The 15,427-nt window shown below is 39.3% G+C and overlaps 1 protein-coding gene across 2 annotated transcripts in view; it reads left to right on the top strand.

Annotated features, from left to right (window-relative positions):
* Positions 1-15,427, top strand: part of GNB1 (G protein subunit beta 1) — a 34,781-nt gene that overhangs the window by 16,239 nt on the left and 3,115 nt on the right. For both annotated transcript variants that reach the window (XM_085080104.1, XM_085080103.1), the window contains exons 2-10: positions 1,983-2,034; positions 7,789-7,896; positions 8,509-8,547; positions 9,185-9,291; positions 9,747-9,810; positions 11,494-11,656; positions 12,454-12,520; positions 13,966-14,167; positions 14,496-14,712. In XM_085080104.1, coding sequence (XP_084936230.1) covers positions 7,840-7,896; positions 8,509-8,547; positions 9,185-9,291; positions 9,747-9,810; positions 11,494-11,656; positions 12,454-12,520; positions 13,966-14,167; positions 14,496-14,712 — 916 coding nt within the window. In that variant the 5' untranslated portion in view covers positions 1,983-2,034; positions 7,789-7,839. The remainder of the gene's footprint in view (positions 1-1,982; positions 2,035-7,788; positions 7,897-8,508; positions 8,548-9,184; positions 9,292-9,746; positions 9,811-11,493; positions 11,657-12,453; positions 12,521-13,965; positions 14,168-14,495; positions 14,713-15,427) is intronic.

The raw sequence follows: 15,427 nt of genomic DNA, 5'->3' as shown, positions 1-15,427 counted from the left end.
GCTCCAAGTGTTCTGTGGAACTTTTTGTTCTCTCCTGTTTTTGAAATCCCAGTTTTTTGGTGTCAAGGACCTCTGGCTCTGTGCTCAGCAGGGCTGTCAGGGCAGCGTGTGGAGCTCCTTTACAAGAACTCTTTGCTGAGCCAGTGCTGCGGTGCACCCAATGAACTGGCCTCTAATTTTCATGTTGCTTTTACCAGGCTACATTTTAGCTAAAAATGGAAGCTTGTGGCAATGCAGATCTTTTTTTCATGAGTAGCTTGTCTGCTTTTGTCCTTAAATGAGCTCCATCTTTAAGGTAGAATTGAAAATATCTCCGTTGCCAGGACTGCGTTCTGCGAGCATCGCAGGGTGCTTTCAGCATCATCAAGTGGATACTTAACCCTTTAAAAAATCAAACCAGCTTGGTGGAAAAGTTTGCTGGTTTGCTTCCTTCCTCCTCTTGCAGGCTGGTTAAAGTGGCTTTTTTTTTTGTTTTGTTTTGTTTTTGTTTTTCTTTTTTGCAGAAGGCATATGATATCTGCAACACCTCTCCTGCATTAATGAGGGTGCAGCACAGGACAATAATGGTGTGTGTTTTGGCCTTTGCTGTTGTGTATTCTGTGTGCTGTTAGTGTGCCAGCATAAATTTCCTTGTTTACATTTCAGGTAATCCTTTCAGAATTTCATGAGATTTCATTATCTCTGTAGTGGGGGCAAATTTTTTTCCTGTCAAGACTTCTGAAAGTTGACTGGAGTTGCTCTGTTTTCAGAACTCAAAATGGTCATGTCATGTATTTGTGTCTGGGGGGGTTGGAGTTCAGCCTCTAAGTGTGAATTACTGTTTTATGTCCCAAAGTGTGTTCTTCTGGCAGTGACAAACAAAACTGCTTACACTGTGATGGTTTCATAATCACAGTATTAAACTGTTCATCTATAAATGAGCTTGGGTGAGGATGATCCATATCCTAAGTAGCTTAACCTCCATACCAGACACTGAAGTGGTTTGTAAATTCCCCAGCTAGTAGTGAACTGTAAAATCAGAAACATGCATTATATGAGAGATTGCAGTTAAAGGTGTGTGGAGTTTTAGGCTGGCTTTCTGATTTCAGGTCGTTTTGCTTCAGTACCTTCTTGCTTTGTGCTCAGAATAATCTCTCACCTGTCCTGACAGAGTGGCTTTGGACACTCAGGTGTCCCCTGACATCACCCCCAGCCCTTGTCCTGGTGTGTGACAGAGCCAGATCCAGATGTTTGGGATGTATAAATGGTTGTCAGTGTTTCACATCTTGGGGTGACCTAAAATACTGCTTGGTGCTGCCAGGAGAAGAATTGTTTCAAAATTTCTTACTTTTTTCCCCTTTCTGCAAAGCCAGTTTGCTAAACCAGTGCAGTTGTCCAGACTGCATGTGAGTTACTTCATGTGTCAATTCCTTTTGTACTTTGTAATGTCATTAGTGATTTAAAGTTGTAACTTTTCTAGAAGAGTGCTGTGCTCTCACTTGAGCTCGTTAGTAGGAGGTTTATGTAACTTCTTTTGATAAAATAGATATCATGATATTTAACTGTGCTTAGGAGGCAAATGTACCTCAGGAACAGGACTGAGCAGAAATAATTCCACTGCGTTGAAAATGCTGATTTTTTTTGGGGGGAACACTTTGTAGTACAGTGAAAATTGTATGAGTGAGACTATATTTTGTTATAATCCTAAATTCTCTGATAGCATGGACTTCTATCATTAGGGCAGGAGAACTGATCTCAGGATTGCTAGAGTTTTCTTGGCGAAAAAATGTCAAAATCAGCTTCTTGACACAAACACGTCTTTGGGTTGTGTTACTGTAACTAAAACTGCCCATTTCCTTCATGAAGACAGGCCAGCTGCTCAAGTTAGCTAGCAGAAAGAGTCTGCTTTTTGATAATAGTTTAATTTCTCTTAGATTTGTTGAGAAATCTGCGTTCTTTCGTGATAATTACATTAATTGTGGTTTTGGTGTCTTTTTTTCCAGAATTTACATGTTTGACAGCAGAAGTTGGCTTTCTACTGTAGTGAGAGAAAATGTAAGTAGAGAAAAAAAAAAAATTTTTTTTCTAGTCCTTGAAAAACATCCTATTTTTAAAAAGTGGTTAATTCAGATTTTTGGCTGTTAATCTATGCAAGCCTAAAGTACCTGTTTTCTGCTTTTGCATGTGTATTCTTTTGTCAACAGGAAGGATTTTAAAATGGCCAGGAAACCTGCTAAATAATAGATGTTAGTGCCTGCCTTCTGTCAGAGAGGGAACTGGCAAAGCAGAGGGAGACCACAGATGAAACTGTTTCATCTCAGTGGGGCAGGGAGCTGTAATAAATAAAATGATGAGAATAGTCATTCTCTCATGAATGAAAAATTACTTCTCCACCATGTTTGACAAAAGAAGGCCAAATTTCTTTTGAGCAAAGTGGCTCTTGTCAGAATGTTCTTTTCGACGTGTCAGTATTATTTAAACAGAACCTAAAAGTTTCAGAGTTTATATTCTGTGTAATTGTAATTATTACTAGTGTTCTTGGAGCAGTGAAATCTTCATTACCTTCCAGGCTGTAACCTGAATTTCTGTGAAGCTCCTTAGTCTGTGAGGAACATTGCTAATTGGCCAAGTATTTGCTCAGTTAAATCTGTTAATTTGAATTACTAGATATTTACCTGTTTTTCAAAAAGCAGGCAGCAGGCTTTATTTCCCCACTCATATCTCCCTCTGGATCCAGAGGGACCCTGAATTTTTCCTTCTGTTTTAGGTTGTATAAATGGGAGAGAGAGCACCTCAAATTTATTCCACCAGCAGTTACAATCTTACTGTATTTTCCACTGAACAAAAGCAAACTAAGAACTCAATCTATATTCTGAAAACAAAAAGAACCTTCAGCTTTTCAAAGCCAGCGTGACGTCAGCTCACTGTAACTAACAGTGAGTTGTGTCTAATTCCTTTGTCATTGTGAAAATGTCCAAGCTGCTGTGCATGTTGCTAATAGGATTTCTGGTATCTGATAGATTAGCACAGCTTCATTTAATCAGATGACCTGCTCTGGGGCTGTCTGGTGGCCATACTGTGAGCTCCTTGTTAAGGCTGGAAAGTTTGGGCTCTGTTTTTGCAAATGTTTTTGCTTTTTCGTCCATGTTGGAGCGATGTGTGTTGGCAGGAAAGAGGTTGAGGGAACAAATGTCAGCCAGGCTGTTCATGGGAGAAAAGGGATTTGCTAAACCTCCTTAGAAAATGACTGTGCTTGGGTAAAATATGAACAATTTAGCTTTAAACCCTCTGTGTTACCAGTGGCTTGGTGGGATTATGTTAGGCTTTGGTAGTAGTAATGTGTGCTAAAAATACCTTGTGGCAAGCAAAGTTTGACCATCAGGGGATAGAAATTCTAAATACTTGACTTAATGATAGCTGTGATTTTAAATGTGGGATTTTTTCCTTTTAATCTGTAGAAATTATTCACAGGACAGAGAGAAGGAAGGAAGGTTGGAAGACTCAAATTTTTTTTTTTTAATAGGAATAGTGTAAGAAAATTAAATAAAGTTTTTAATTAGCATTGCTTCATTGCTGTTACCAGCAAAGGAATTTGAGAGAGGAACAATATTGAACAGAAGAATTTATGCTTGGATAGAACTTGGATGGGCTGTACTCAGCTCTTCCCACTTCTCTTACGTGGGCAAGCATGAGGCTACAAATAAATGTGAGAGTATTAATGATATCTTGGTTTCAGTAACTGGACTTAATTGGATGAACAGCTTGAGCTGTGGAAAGGACACTGGAGTTGTTAAAATGCAATGAGTGAATTTGAGTTCTTCCTTAGCCTTTGAATATTTCTGTCATTGTTTTCTGAGCAGTGAGTGAATACTTCTTATTCTTTAAATAAGAATTATTGCACTGGGATCCTGATTGTTTCTCCATTTGCAGGAAGCACATGGCAGTTCTGTAAGGCTTCCTGCAGTTCAAAAATGTAGTGCAAAGCTCTTGGACACACAGCTGACTGACTGGACATACCTAACTGTTCTCTTACACAGGAATATAGTTCATGTCACTTGGAGAAAAGCAAAGCTGTTCCTTTGACATAAATGGTAGGATAAATCCTTTTGATGTAGCTGAATTGTGAAGTTTTATCATTTATGGAAAGCAACAAATCAGACAAAGTCAGTTGATTTTCCTGCGTGAGAAACAGAGGAACAAAGTGACTTTTCTATGGGTAACTTGTAATTAGAGATTAGAGACTTGGGTCATCTGGAGGAGTGGGGAATAGTGAAGTGCCTTGAAGTGCACAGATTGTTATCCCCAGCAAGAAGGGAATTACCCACAAGGTATACTGGTCAACAGGATTAGGGGAATTAAGCTTACACCAGAGACACTTAAGCACTTCAGCCCTGGAAAGGTCTTGAGGGAGTTCAGGAAAGTGAATGTGTTATTGCTGAGAAGCTGCCTTCAGGGACACTCAGATTCAAAAGAAAGTGAGGTAAGCATGAGTTTGGCTTCTACCTATTTCTGCCCAGCTGTGGGGATAATTTGGGGAAAAGGAGTGTGGAATTTGAGGAGTGACTTTTTTTTCCTGAGGTTTGCTTGGTTTAGAAATGCAGTCACTTCTTTCAAAAGCCCAGAAATGGAATCATCATCCACATCAATCTTACAGATTCTTCTAGAAACCTTCTTTTAAAATGGGGTTAAATGCTTTTAGAATGTGCCATGAAATAAAAATCTATTACTTCATGATATTCAATTGTGCTTGTTTGTGATGAGCAGAGATGTTCAATATATGATCCATGTCTGTAATATGAATAAATCTGTGTAAAAATTTCTCGTGTCTCAAGAGTTAGAATAGATAAAAACATTTTTTCCCCATACATTCTTCTGACCTTACCTGATGTCCTTGGTCTTTTAAAGATGTATTTTTGCAATACATGAAACTAGTAAGCTCTGATTTGCAGTATAGCTAAAAAGGACATGAGAGGCCTTTTTTCCTCCCACAGATCTCATATTTCCACCATAAATTTTATTGTCTAAAACTTAGTAGGAAAGAAATAGATGCACAGCCAAGCTGGTTTGCTGTTTGTCCCATAAATTTTACAGTTTGCTTCAGAATACTCCTATATTTTAATGCCCTTGGCTGCTCTAGGATTGTCATTTCCTGAGTGAGTGAGTTCAGTCGTGTTGGCAGGAATTAGCACTTCCTGTTGATGTTGAAACAACAAAGACTACAAAGAGAATGTGGAAATCTGCTTTAAACAATTCCTATGGATGCTGACAGAAAGGCAGTTCAGAGTTTGGAATTGCTTGGGATGCATAGGGGCTAAGTTGGAATTCTAAAAGTGGATTTATCTTCAAGATAGGAACTTAGATGGATCCAAGATGCTGCAGGTGGGAAAGTGAACTTTCTCCATATGACTTTTTTCCTAGGATAAGAGTTCATCTCCTTAGGCTTCTCTCTATTCCATGCAAAGAAGCTTTGTTTCATTTAGATGCAAGAGAATTCTCTTGCATAGTGCAGAAATTCTGCAGAAATAATTTGGTGCTATTTTAAGGAGAGCATATCTGCTCTGACTGACGTGAGAGATTATTCCTCCTATTGTATTTTTAAATAAAGCTGCATGTAAAATCTTCGGTGTAGTTCCTTGTACCTGCAGCTGGAATTCTGGTGTCCTGAGTCTTTACTGCAATCTCATCAGTGAATTGCTGTGACCTTGAGCAGAACACAAAAGTTTTGGAATTTTTTGCTCTGAAGTAGGAATGATACTATCTTTAAATTCTTTGTCTGGAGTGGTCAGTATTTGCTTAGTAGGAAATGGGCTTATATATTAACTTAGAGAATGGCAGAACTGGATATGAAAAAGCTAAAAGATTTGAAAAATTACAATTTATTCTTAAAAACTTATTCAGAGTTTAATTTCTTTCTGACAAGAGCAGTGTTTCACCAGGTGTGTGGACTGCAGACATTAAACTATAACAGAGATCCAGCTCACCAGTGTTTGTCTGAGATGGAGAATGAACAAAACATCTTGGGAAACAAAAGAGCATTCAAAAGAAAAGCATGATAATAAAACACTCAGATGGGTTTTGGCTTAACTGGATTTTGGGCTGAGCTGAACAAGCAGTCTTAAAGGGGCTTAGAGATGACCCTGGAACCAGCAGAGAGAAAGAAGAGCCCCAGTTTCACAATGAAGTGAAAGGGCCTTGAAGTTGCTGTGTGAGTGGAAGCTTTGGGAGAGAAGCCAACTGAAATTCCTTTTCTAAGATACTGTGGGTTTCAGGGAAGAGGAAAAATTTGTAAACGATGCTATGACAAGATCTGGCATCTGTTCCTTGAGGTTTTCAGTTTGGAATAATTACTATGGAGAGAGCTTCAACCTAAGTCTGGCTATGGGGGACAGAAATATTTAAGGAATATTGAAGTCTTAACTATTTTCAAACTTCTTTTCTTTTTTTTTTCTTATGTTTGTTCTGCTGCTCTAATTTACCTTGACAGTATGTTCTCTGTTATTGTCACTGGATAAAAATTTGGAAATTATCCTCCTCTTTCTCCTTGGAAAGGGCTTTAAGAGGAAAACAAAACCCACATGCTTGCAAAGATAAATAAGCTGATTAAATCTTAACAGAATAATATGTAAAGCTGCCAGCAAAGCATTTCTTTTATTTAATACTAAAGGGTCAATTCTGGCTAATAAAATGTTCTGAACTCACACTATCAATGCTAATTTACAAACTCCAGGTGCTCTGTGTAGTATTTGAAATTGGAACCAATTATCTTGTCCTGCAATAAAAGATAAAATTCATCAGCATGTTTCTTCAAGCATCTTCCATTGCTATCAAGCTGCAGAGATTTTAAAACAAAAACTTCAGGAACAGCTGAGCTAGAGATGTGGAATGCTAGGGAAAATGCCAGCAGTATCTTTCTGGAACAGAGACTTTTAAAGATAAGTTGTACACTTAAAGGGAAACATCCATATGATTATTACATTGGAGATCAGCCCAATAGTTGAGCAACTCTATAGGCAAAAGTTGAGGTTGTGTCAGTGGTTGTGATGTTTTATAGACCATTTGTCTTGCTGGTTCTAGAAAATCCATGTGAGTAATGTGGTGCCTATGGATTCTGGGAAAGCAGAGGCTTAGAGGGGAAAAGTCTCTGTTTGCTGTGGGTTCTCTAACTCCTCCCCTCAAGCCAGGCTGCAGAAAATGACTGGTTTTACCCTGACAGCATGTTCATGTTACAATCTGCTGTGGGATCTCAGACAATGTAGCAGTTAGCAAGTAAAACCCTGAACAACATTTGTGAGTGATCTCCTTTTATCCACATATCAGAATAGCATTTTTCATAATGATATTTTTCATGATATTGCAGACATTTTTTACAGCATTTTACAGGTGCTTGTGTCAGTCTAAATCCTTATTCTTTGCTGGGAGGATTCCTTACTCTGTTCTGAAGACCAACAGGGAAGTTCTGACTTCCACATCTAAAATTGGTGTTACCTGCTTAGTCACTCTTGGGCAACTTGAATTTGTCCAAAAATGAATCAAAAACACTCTAATGGAAAAAAAAAAAAAGAAACAAGAGGCCCAGAGGAGAGAAATAAGCCCAAATTCTATTTTATTTCCTTTGGCTGGAAGCAAAGCATATCCATTTGTGGTAACATCTTATTCCAAGAAGATTTCAGACACACATTTTCACCTGCTTTCCAATGTTTATAAATCAATCTGCCAATTTTTTTCAAGTGCTGTTTGAAGTGGATGAAAAGACTTGTAATTTCAAACGATGCCTTCTCCTAATTCTCCTGATTATCACCTGTTTTTCAGATTTCTGGTTGTTTCAGAGGTGGCAGTGGAGCACACCTTTAGCACAGGAAAATGAGTGAGCTTGACCAGTTACGCCAGGAGGCCGAGCAACTGAAAAACCAAATCAGAGTATGTATTGTGCCTCAGCACAAATGATGTGTCTTGAGGAGGACAGAAATGATGCTTTGAATGTTTCCCCAATGTCAGAGTTAATGTAGAAAGGGCAAGCACATGTGACTGCTTGAGAAAATTACTTTTCGGTCTTTTATATTGCTTAGAAAATAATAGTTACATAAGCGATGCACAAAATTGCTGATCAAAATGAATGTTTACTGAAGTTTTTCGGAGCCAGACCATAACTAATGTTAAAAAAATTCCTGCTTAAAATAAGGTCAATGATAATGTTAGTCAGAGCTTTGTCCTGTTAGATCTTAAAAACCTCCTGAGGTTGGAGGCTGCACAGCCAGTCTGGACAAGCAGTTCCATTGCTTGAGTGTCTTTGTGGTGAAAGTCATGTTACCTTTCTCCCATAAGAAGCAGAAATTTCAAAGTTAAATGCACAATGTGTTTTGACAGCAGGCAGTGTATTATGTTAATGCTGCAGTTAGGATGGGTCCTGTCTGGGTGATAACACAAATGTTTTCTGAGCTTAGGGTTCAGGGAGCTTAATCAGCTTGACAAAACAGAGAGAAAGAAATGCACAGAACTTCATCCAATTTCTCTAATTTCCTTCTCTTGCAGGATGCTAGGAAAGCATGTGCAGATGCCACCCTGGCTCAGGTGAGACTTTCAGAGTTTAACAGGAATTAAGAAAATTTGTCTCCTTTACAAAAAGAAGCTGTGTTGTAAGAAGGTGAATGCAAGTGAATCTGGTCTTGCCTCCTGTAGCAATTTTTTTTTTTTTTTTTGCCTTTGGGTGTTTTCTTCCAGAAATAAGTACATGTTTGTCCAGTTGGTGAGAGCAGTGGCCTTGAGCACTGGTTTCTTGGAGTGACTCAGGGCACATTTCTGCTGCTTAATGGAAAATAATGCTCTGCTCTGGAGCTGGGAGCAATACTGTTGTCACCCTGATAATCAGAACCATAAGGCCTGCTGAGGTTAAACTACTTCAATGTCTGCCACATTTATCTGTGCAGGAGGAGAAAACCCAGATCAAAGGTCTGAAATCCTAGAAGTCTAAGGAGATATAACCTAAACAAAACAATTTCTGGGAGTGTTTATAAATGCAGAAGGCTGCTTTCTTCGTTTGATAAAGACATGCAACTTCAAATGACATAACTTTTGAATGGGCAATTAAAAATAAAATCAGTCAATATTGAGAATGTGGGACTTTGGGCTGCACTGGAACTGTGTATGAGATGTTAACTGTGGAACAGTGAAGGGGAAAAACTCAGTGTGTGCCATTTTGCTGTTTCAGATCACAGCCAACATCGACCCAGTGGGGAGAATCCAGATGCGCACTAGGAGAACACTGCGGGGACACCTGGCCAAAATTTATGCAATGCACTGGGGCACTGATTCCAGGTGGGTGCCAAACTGGGCCCTGTGGCTGCACTGCTCTGCAGGAATTGAGTGCACAGTTCTTGGGACCACAGGGAATCACTAATTTTAAGAGAACTTGGACAACCAAGAGAATTCAGAAACACTAAGTGCAACAATTTTCCTCCATGTTTTTGTAATCCAAATCTGTTTTAACACCAAATCCAAATTTACATTTAATGCTGAAATCCAAGTCCTTGTCTACTTGTGTGAAAAATATTGCAGTGGTACCACATGAACTCTGAGGAACTGTGGAAATAGAGTAAATATCAGCTGCCTTTTTTCCTTAAATGCTTCCTGTTAACCACTGATTAATTTAAAGAGAAACTAAATGACACTGATACCAGCTTCTTTCATTCTCTTTTCTGTAAAATTCATCACAAAGGTGTTTCTCCTTGCCTGCCCACAATGATTGTGTTTCCCTCCTGTTTCCTCAATAGGCTTCTAGTTAGTGCCTCCCAGGATGGCAAACTTATAATTTGGGACAGCTATACTACAAACAAGGTAAGGCCAGCTGATACATTGCTGTGTAATTCAGTTGTGAATGCAGAAGGAAGTTTTCCTAGTCCTAAATTCAGATTTTGAATTCTCCAAAACAATCTAGTTGTATGTAAAGGACACAGCATTGTCTTCAGTGTGTGGAAATATGCACCACAAATGGAGAACAAGGAAAGATTTCGTTCTAAAGAATGTTTTGTTTTGATACTGCAGCTAAAATGATTAACAGAGAGCAAGCAGTAATGAGCATGTTGCACCAGAAGGGTCAGAGATTAAGGCATAGCCATATTAATTTTTTGTCTGCAGTGAAGTCTTGAAAGACCTGACATGTTATCATGAGTCATCACTTTTGTGGCTGCAATCACATGAGGCAGTTCAGGATTACTTTTGCTTTCATTTGACAGTGATTGGTATTTTCTGATTATGGCCACTGATTAGTATTTTCTGATTATAGCCACTGTTTCAGGGCTGGCAACAATTCCCGTGTAGCCCCTCTTAGTTAGGTTGACAGAGCTGCTTCTGGCTTTATTTCAAATAAATTTTCCTAATTTAGCTCATGGTAGCATTAAAACCAGTGTTACCAATGTTACCAATGCACTGGAGCAAATGGCATAACTTTACAAAAAAGTTAATATAATATGGCTTGCAAATTAAAAATAAATCCTCTCCTTTTTACCTTCATCCTCCCCAGCCTGCAGGTAAATGTCAGCTAAATTACTGTGACTACTTAAAGATGGTGAAATCATCACTGCATACCATGATTTCTATATTGGTATCTTCAATTCTTACATCAGTGCTAATTAATCCATACAATATTCTTTTGGCAGTTCCAGAGCACACTGGAAGTAACACTGTTGTCATCAATTTGATCTTTGGCTAATGATAAAATAAAATGGCTCAAAATGAATATTCCAAATAGTTCCTTGGTAGAAGAGTTCCAAAAATGAGCTGGTTGTGGTTTTAGAGCAGGATTGGGGTTTTTTAACTGCTGATGGCTGCAGGATCACTGATTACTGTCTTTTCCTCTGCTTCTAATGAAATCTTTATTTAAGGAATTCAGGAAGATTGTTAATATTGCATGAAATATCACTATATGTCTAGAAGCACCAACCCTTCCCTAAAAACTTCATGAACAAATTTGAAGGATGAACTCAATGAGTTAACAACACAGAACAGGTTTAGCTTCTATAATTATCTAAAAAAAGTTCTTTTAGCAGAGAATGACAAGGAAACATAGGGTAGTTATTTAAATATGAAGCTTGATTGCTTGCAGTGGGTTTCCAAAGAAGGATTTAAATGGCAGTGGAAGCAGCGATTTCCTTACTTGTTCATTCACAGCATCTAAGCCTGGAATTGGCAGTTTTGCTGACTGTGCTTGGAAGTCAATATTTTCCTGAACCTATAATAAACCAATAGTAATCAGAGCAGTGAAATGAAATAATTCACTTTTTACCAAAATTGCTGATGAAACTGGATTCAGGAAAAGCAAATCTGAGGTTTTATTACGTCACTACTTGTTCTGGCAAGCAAGTTACCCTCAAAATAGTTTGATACTCAAAACAGCTGTTTTCTTCTTGCTGTTCTGCCCCAAAAAATTATGTCTTTCTTGAGAGACAGGTGAAAAACATCCTGGTGGTGCAGTACTGAGTCAGTTTTTGCAGCTGAAAGCCATGGCTGTCTCTGTTTCAGGTGCATGCGATTCCCCTGCGCTCCTCCTGGGTCATGACTTGTGCATATGCTCCTTCTGGGAATTACGTGGCTTGTGGTGGGCTTGACAACATCTGCTCCATTTATAACTTGAAAACTCGTGAAGGGAATGTCCGTGTCAGCCGTGAGCTCGCTGGGCACACAGGTGAGGGATTTACCTCAAAACACAGTGAAGATTCCAAAAAAAAATCCTTTAAACATGATTTCCTAGTTGAGGAGATACACTCCTTTTCTCAGGCAGGACCTTAGCTGCACACTGCCTGGTTTAAAATGTTTTTAAAAGGTTTTTAAACAGTTTTTCTGCTGCAGAATTGAGCAAAACCTGTAGCTGGAAGTTGATGTTTGCAGGTTTTCATGTTTTGCTGTAGTTTGAATTTTGTGCTTTGTGAAGTGGAGGTGGTTAGCAGGCAGGCTGATTTTGTAGTCAGAGTGATTCCATTGATGGTTTGGCAGATGGGATTTCAGGAAAAAAGATGCTTCAGAGCATTGAGATGAAATTCTTTGATGCCACTGTTGGGAAACATCCAATGTCCATGCTCAGGTCTTTGTCCTGACCAGGAATGTTTATTTTTCCTCAGTGGCTGTCTGATACAGTTGAGGTCATCAGCATTTGTTGCTGCTGCATGAAGTGACACTGAGATCCACTTTCTAAGAAAGTTGAGTGTGTGCAGTGGAGGCTCACTTGTATTTCTTCCCAGCTTGGCCAATGAATTCCCCATTTTTGTTCCCCTTCCTCTGGCTGGGTTGGAGTTACCTGTAAAGATCCAAACCACATTTTGTGCAAAACATTGCAAATTCCTATACAAAAATCATCTATTGCATTTTAGACTTCAGTGGTTCTTGCTGCAGCTTCAGGAGGGAGGAAGCAGCTTCTCAGCAAACGTGTTGCCTTGTGAAGGGTAATCTGTGGCCTCATTTGTGCACCTTTCCCTCTGTTTCCAGGCTACTTGTCCTGCTGTCGTTTCCTGGATGATAATCAGATCGTCACCAGCTCTGGCGACACCACTTGGTAAGCTGGGACAGCACTGGCTTTTCTAACCCATTCTCTGGGACTGAAGGAAACTTTGTCCTTCATAAACCTTATCACCCTCAAGACTGTGGTGATTCCTGCTCAAATGTCACTTTTTGCTGCTAATTTCAACTCTTGTGAGCTTTGGTTGTTTCCTTGTGCCCATGATTGAAAGACCCTGACCTAATCCTGTGTTAAGATGTTCTTGAGATTTTTTTTTCTTAATGTAACTATTTGGCTTTCAGAAATAACTGCGTTAGATTAATGATTTTCCTCAAAACTCTTTTTGTATTCAGTATTTATTACTTAAAAAGTCATGTTTGGATATTTCTAATACAGAATGTAATAAATGTTGTTATTCAGAAGAGCTCCTAGAAAATATTCCACAGTGACAATAGCTGGGTTTTTTGAGGAGAATGTAGGTGTATATCTTCATAAATACTGGCTTCTGAACTAAAAAAGGCCTCCATCTTTTTTTCATAGATTTTTCCATTATATCTAATTCTCAAAAGCATTGCAGTTCTCCCAAGCAGCAGCACTTAGAGCAAAGGTGCTCTCATAAATATCTCTCCTACACAATGTCAGTCTCTTTGAATGCCTGTTTATTAGTCCACTGATTCTGGGTAGCTTTTGAATATATATATATATGGGATTAAAACAAAACATGTTTCTGAATATGTGTTGATGTTTAGGAAAACTAAAACACTATGACAAAACAATAAGAGAGGGTTTGTTAAAATAATGGTTTTTACAAGAGAGTACAGCTGCCTGAGGAATTCTTGTAGTAATTCTACAGTTTTACTTGACATCACCTCAGTTCAACCAAGCTTCAAAGGGCTCTATCAAAGTCCAGGTATCTCTTGCTTGCCTGGTTTAAACCTGCTACTGATGAGTCTGGTTTGCTGAGAAATTACAGAAATTAAAAATCCTGCCTTCCTAAAGTGTTTAGGCCTCTTCTTAAGGAGGTGCTAGTGTTCTGTCATCCTTGCAGACTCTTAATTATCACTGTAGTAGCGATTTGGCTGACTTGCAGCTTTAAGATCAGACATAATTCACAAAGTTACTCATCCTCTGTGAGTTTATAAAAATGAGAAATGCTGGCTCAGCTTTTGCTGTAGCCTTACCACTGCTGCTGCAAATGAAGCTGTAGTAGTACTGGATAACAGACATGGCAGGAGAACTTTGGGTGTGAACAGCACTGAGTGTCAATCCTCAGTTTTTTGCACTCTTATTCAATTTAGTTTCCCCCCAGTGTTTTAAAATTGAAGATAGTATTTATGCACAATTATCCTGCAACAGCCAAGTAGTTCAACAAAAAATATTTATTTCTATTGCCAAGACCTATCTTGTTAATACTTCCTGTAGTTCTACAACAGCAGTGATACAAAGACTTTATAAAGGAGCACAAACCTTCTGATTTTTACCTCTTTCATTGTTCTTTCCAGTGCTCTCTGGGACATAGAAACTGGTCAGCAGACAACCACATTTACTGGGCACACTGGAGACGTGATGAGTTTGTCCCTTGCTCCCGACGCCCGGTGTTTTGTTTCTGGTGCCTGCGATGCCTCTGCCAAACTTTGGGATGTTAGAGAAGGAATGTGCCGGCAAACCTTCACCGGCCACGAGTCGGACATCAATGCCATCTGTGTATGGAGCTGCTTCATGTCTCATTTTATACTTCTTTGCTCTTTAGCATGATGAGTATTGCCAGGGGTTTTTTAAATAATAGCTTATTTAAGTTTTAAGCTTATTTATTTCGGTTTTTTTAAATAGCAGCTTGTGGAGCTGAGGGAATTACCTGGAACTTGGGGTGAATGGAAACAGGGTGTTCATTCATTAATTTCTTTTAATGGGTTTGCCCAGAGAGGAGTTTGCCCAGTGGGGAGAGGTGCATCCTCTTGTTTGCTGCTTTCTGCTATGATTCAGAGGAGCCAAACCTAAACCCATTTGTGTTTTTTTTCCTCCCCCACTGCAGTTCTTCCCCAATGGCAACGCCTTTGCCACGGGCTCTGACGATGCCACATGCCGGCTCTTCGACCTGCGGGCCGACCAGGAGCTGATGGTTTATTCCCACGACAACATCATCTGTGGCATCACCTCTGTAGCATTTTCCAAGAGTGGCCGCCTGCTCCTAGCTGGGTATGATGACTTCAACTGCAACGTGTGGGACACGCTGAAAGCTGATAGAGCAGGTAAATGGCTCTGGGTTTGAATGTTGGGAACACTGTGTTGGTGTTTTGTTGGGATCCTCACCCGTGGAGGTGTCCAAGGAAGGACTGGATGTGGTACTCAGTAGGCTGGGTGACAAGGTGGGGATCAGCCCCTCGTTGGGCTCTGTGGCCTTTTCCAACCTCTGGTTCTGTGATACTGAATGTGTGAATTGAACCTCATCTGTCAGCACTCACTGTCTCAACATCAGAGCTCTGTGGAAACCTCTTCAGGTTGCCCAGTGATGTTCCAAATCCACTGCAATCCTGCTCAAGGATGGATGCTTGGGAACAGGAAGATTGCCATTAAAAACAAAGGCTTGGGGTGGAGGGATAGTCTTTTTTAGACTTTATGGCTTTGTTTATGCATTAACTATTCAAAGCAATGCAACATTAATGTTGCTATTTATACACAAGAATTTTTTTCCTGGTATTTGTAGCAGTAGTTGTAGAGACAACCAGCAAAACAACAGAGACTGTGGAGTTTTATCTTTTGAGGAAACAAACATGAAATTCATGGTCCAGAGATGAAGATAACTTAACTTTAGTTCTTTAAAGTGAAAACTTTTGTGGGGAAAAAAGGTATAAATTAGGCCAAAAACATGTCATTACTCTCATCAGAACAGAAGATGAGAACAAATATTCTGCATATTGAAGTGTCCCAAGACTTCAGATTGCTGGACAGATTTGGCACTTCTGA

Source organism: Lichenostomus cassidix, chromosome 21, assembly GCF_008360975.1.
Source record: "Lichenostomus cassidix isolate B80296 chromosome 21, HeHo_3.0, whole genome shotgun sequence".
NCBI classification, from domain to species: Eukaryota; Metazoa; Chordata; class Aves; order Passeriformes; family Meliphagidae; genus Lichenostomus; species Lichenostomus cassidix.
The sequence above is the reverse complement of the archived record's forward strand: the minus strand, read 5'-3'. Positions and strand labels throughout refer to the sequence as shown.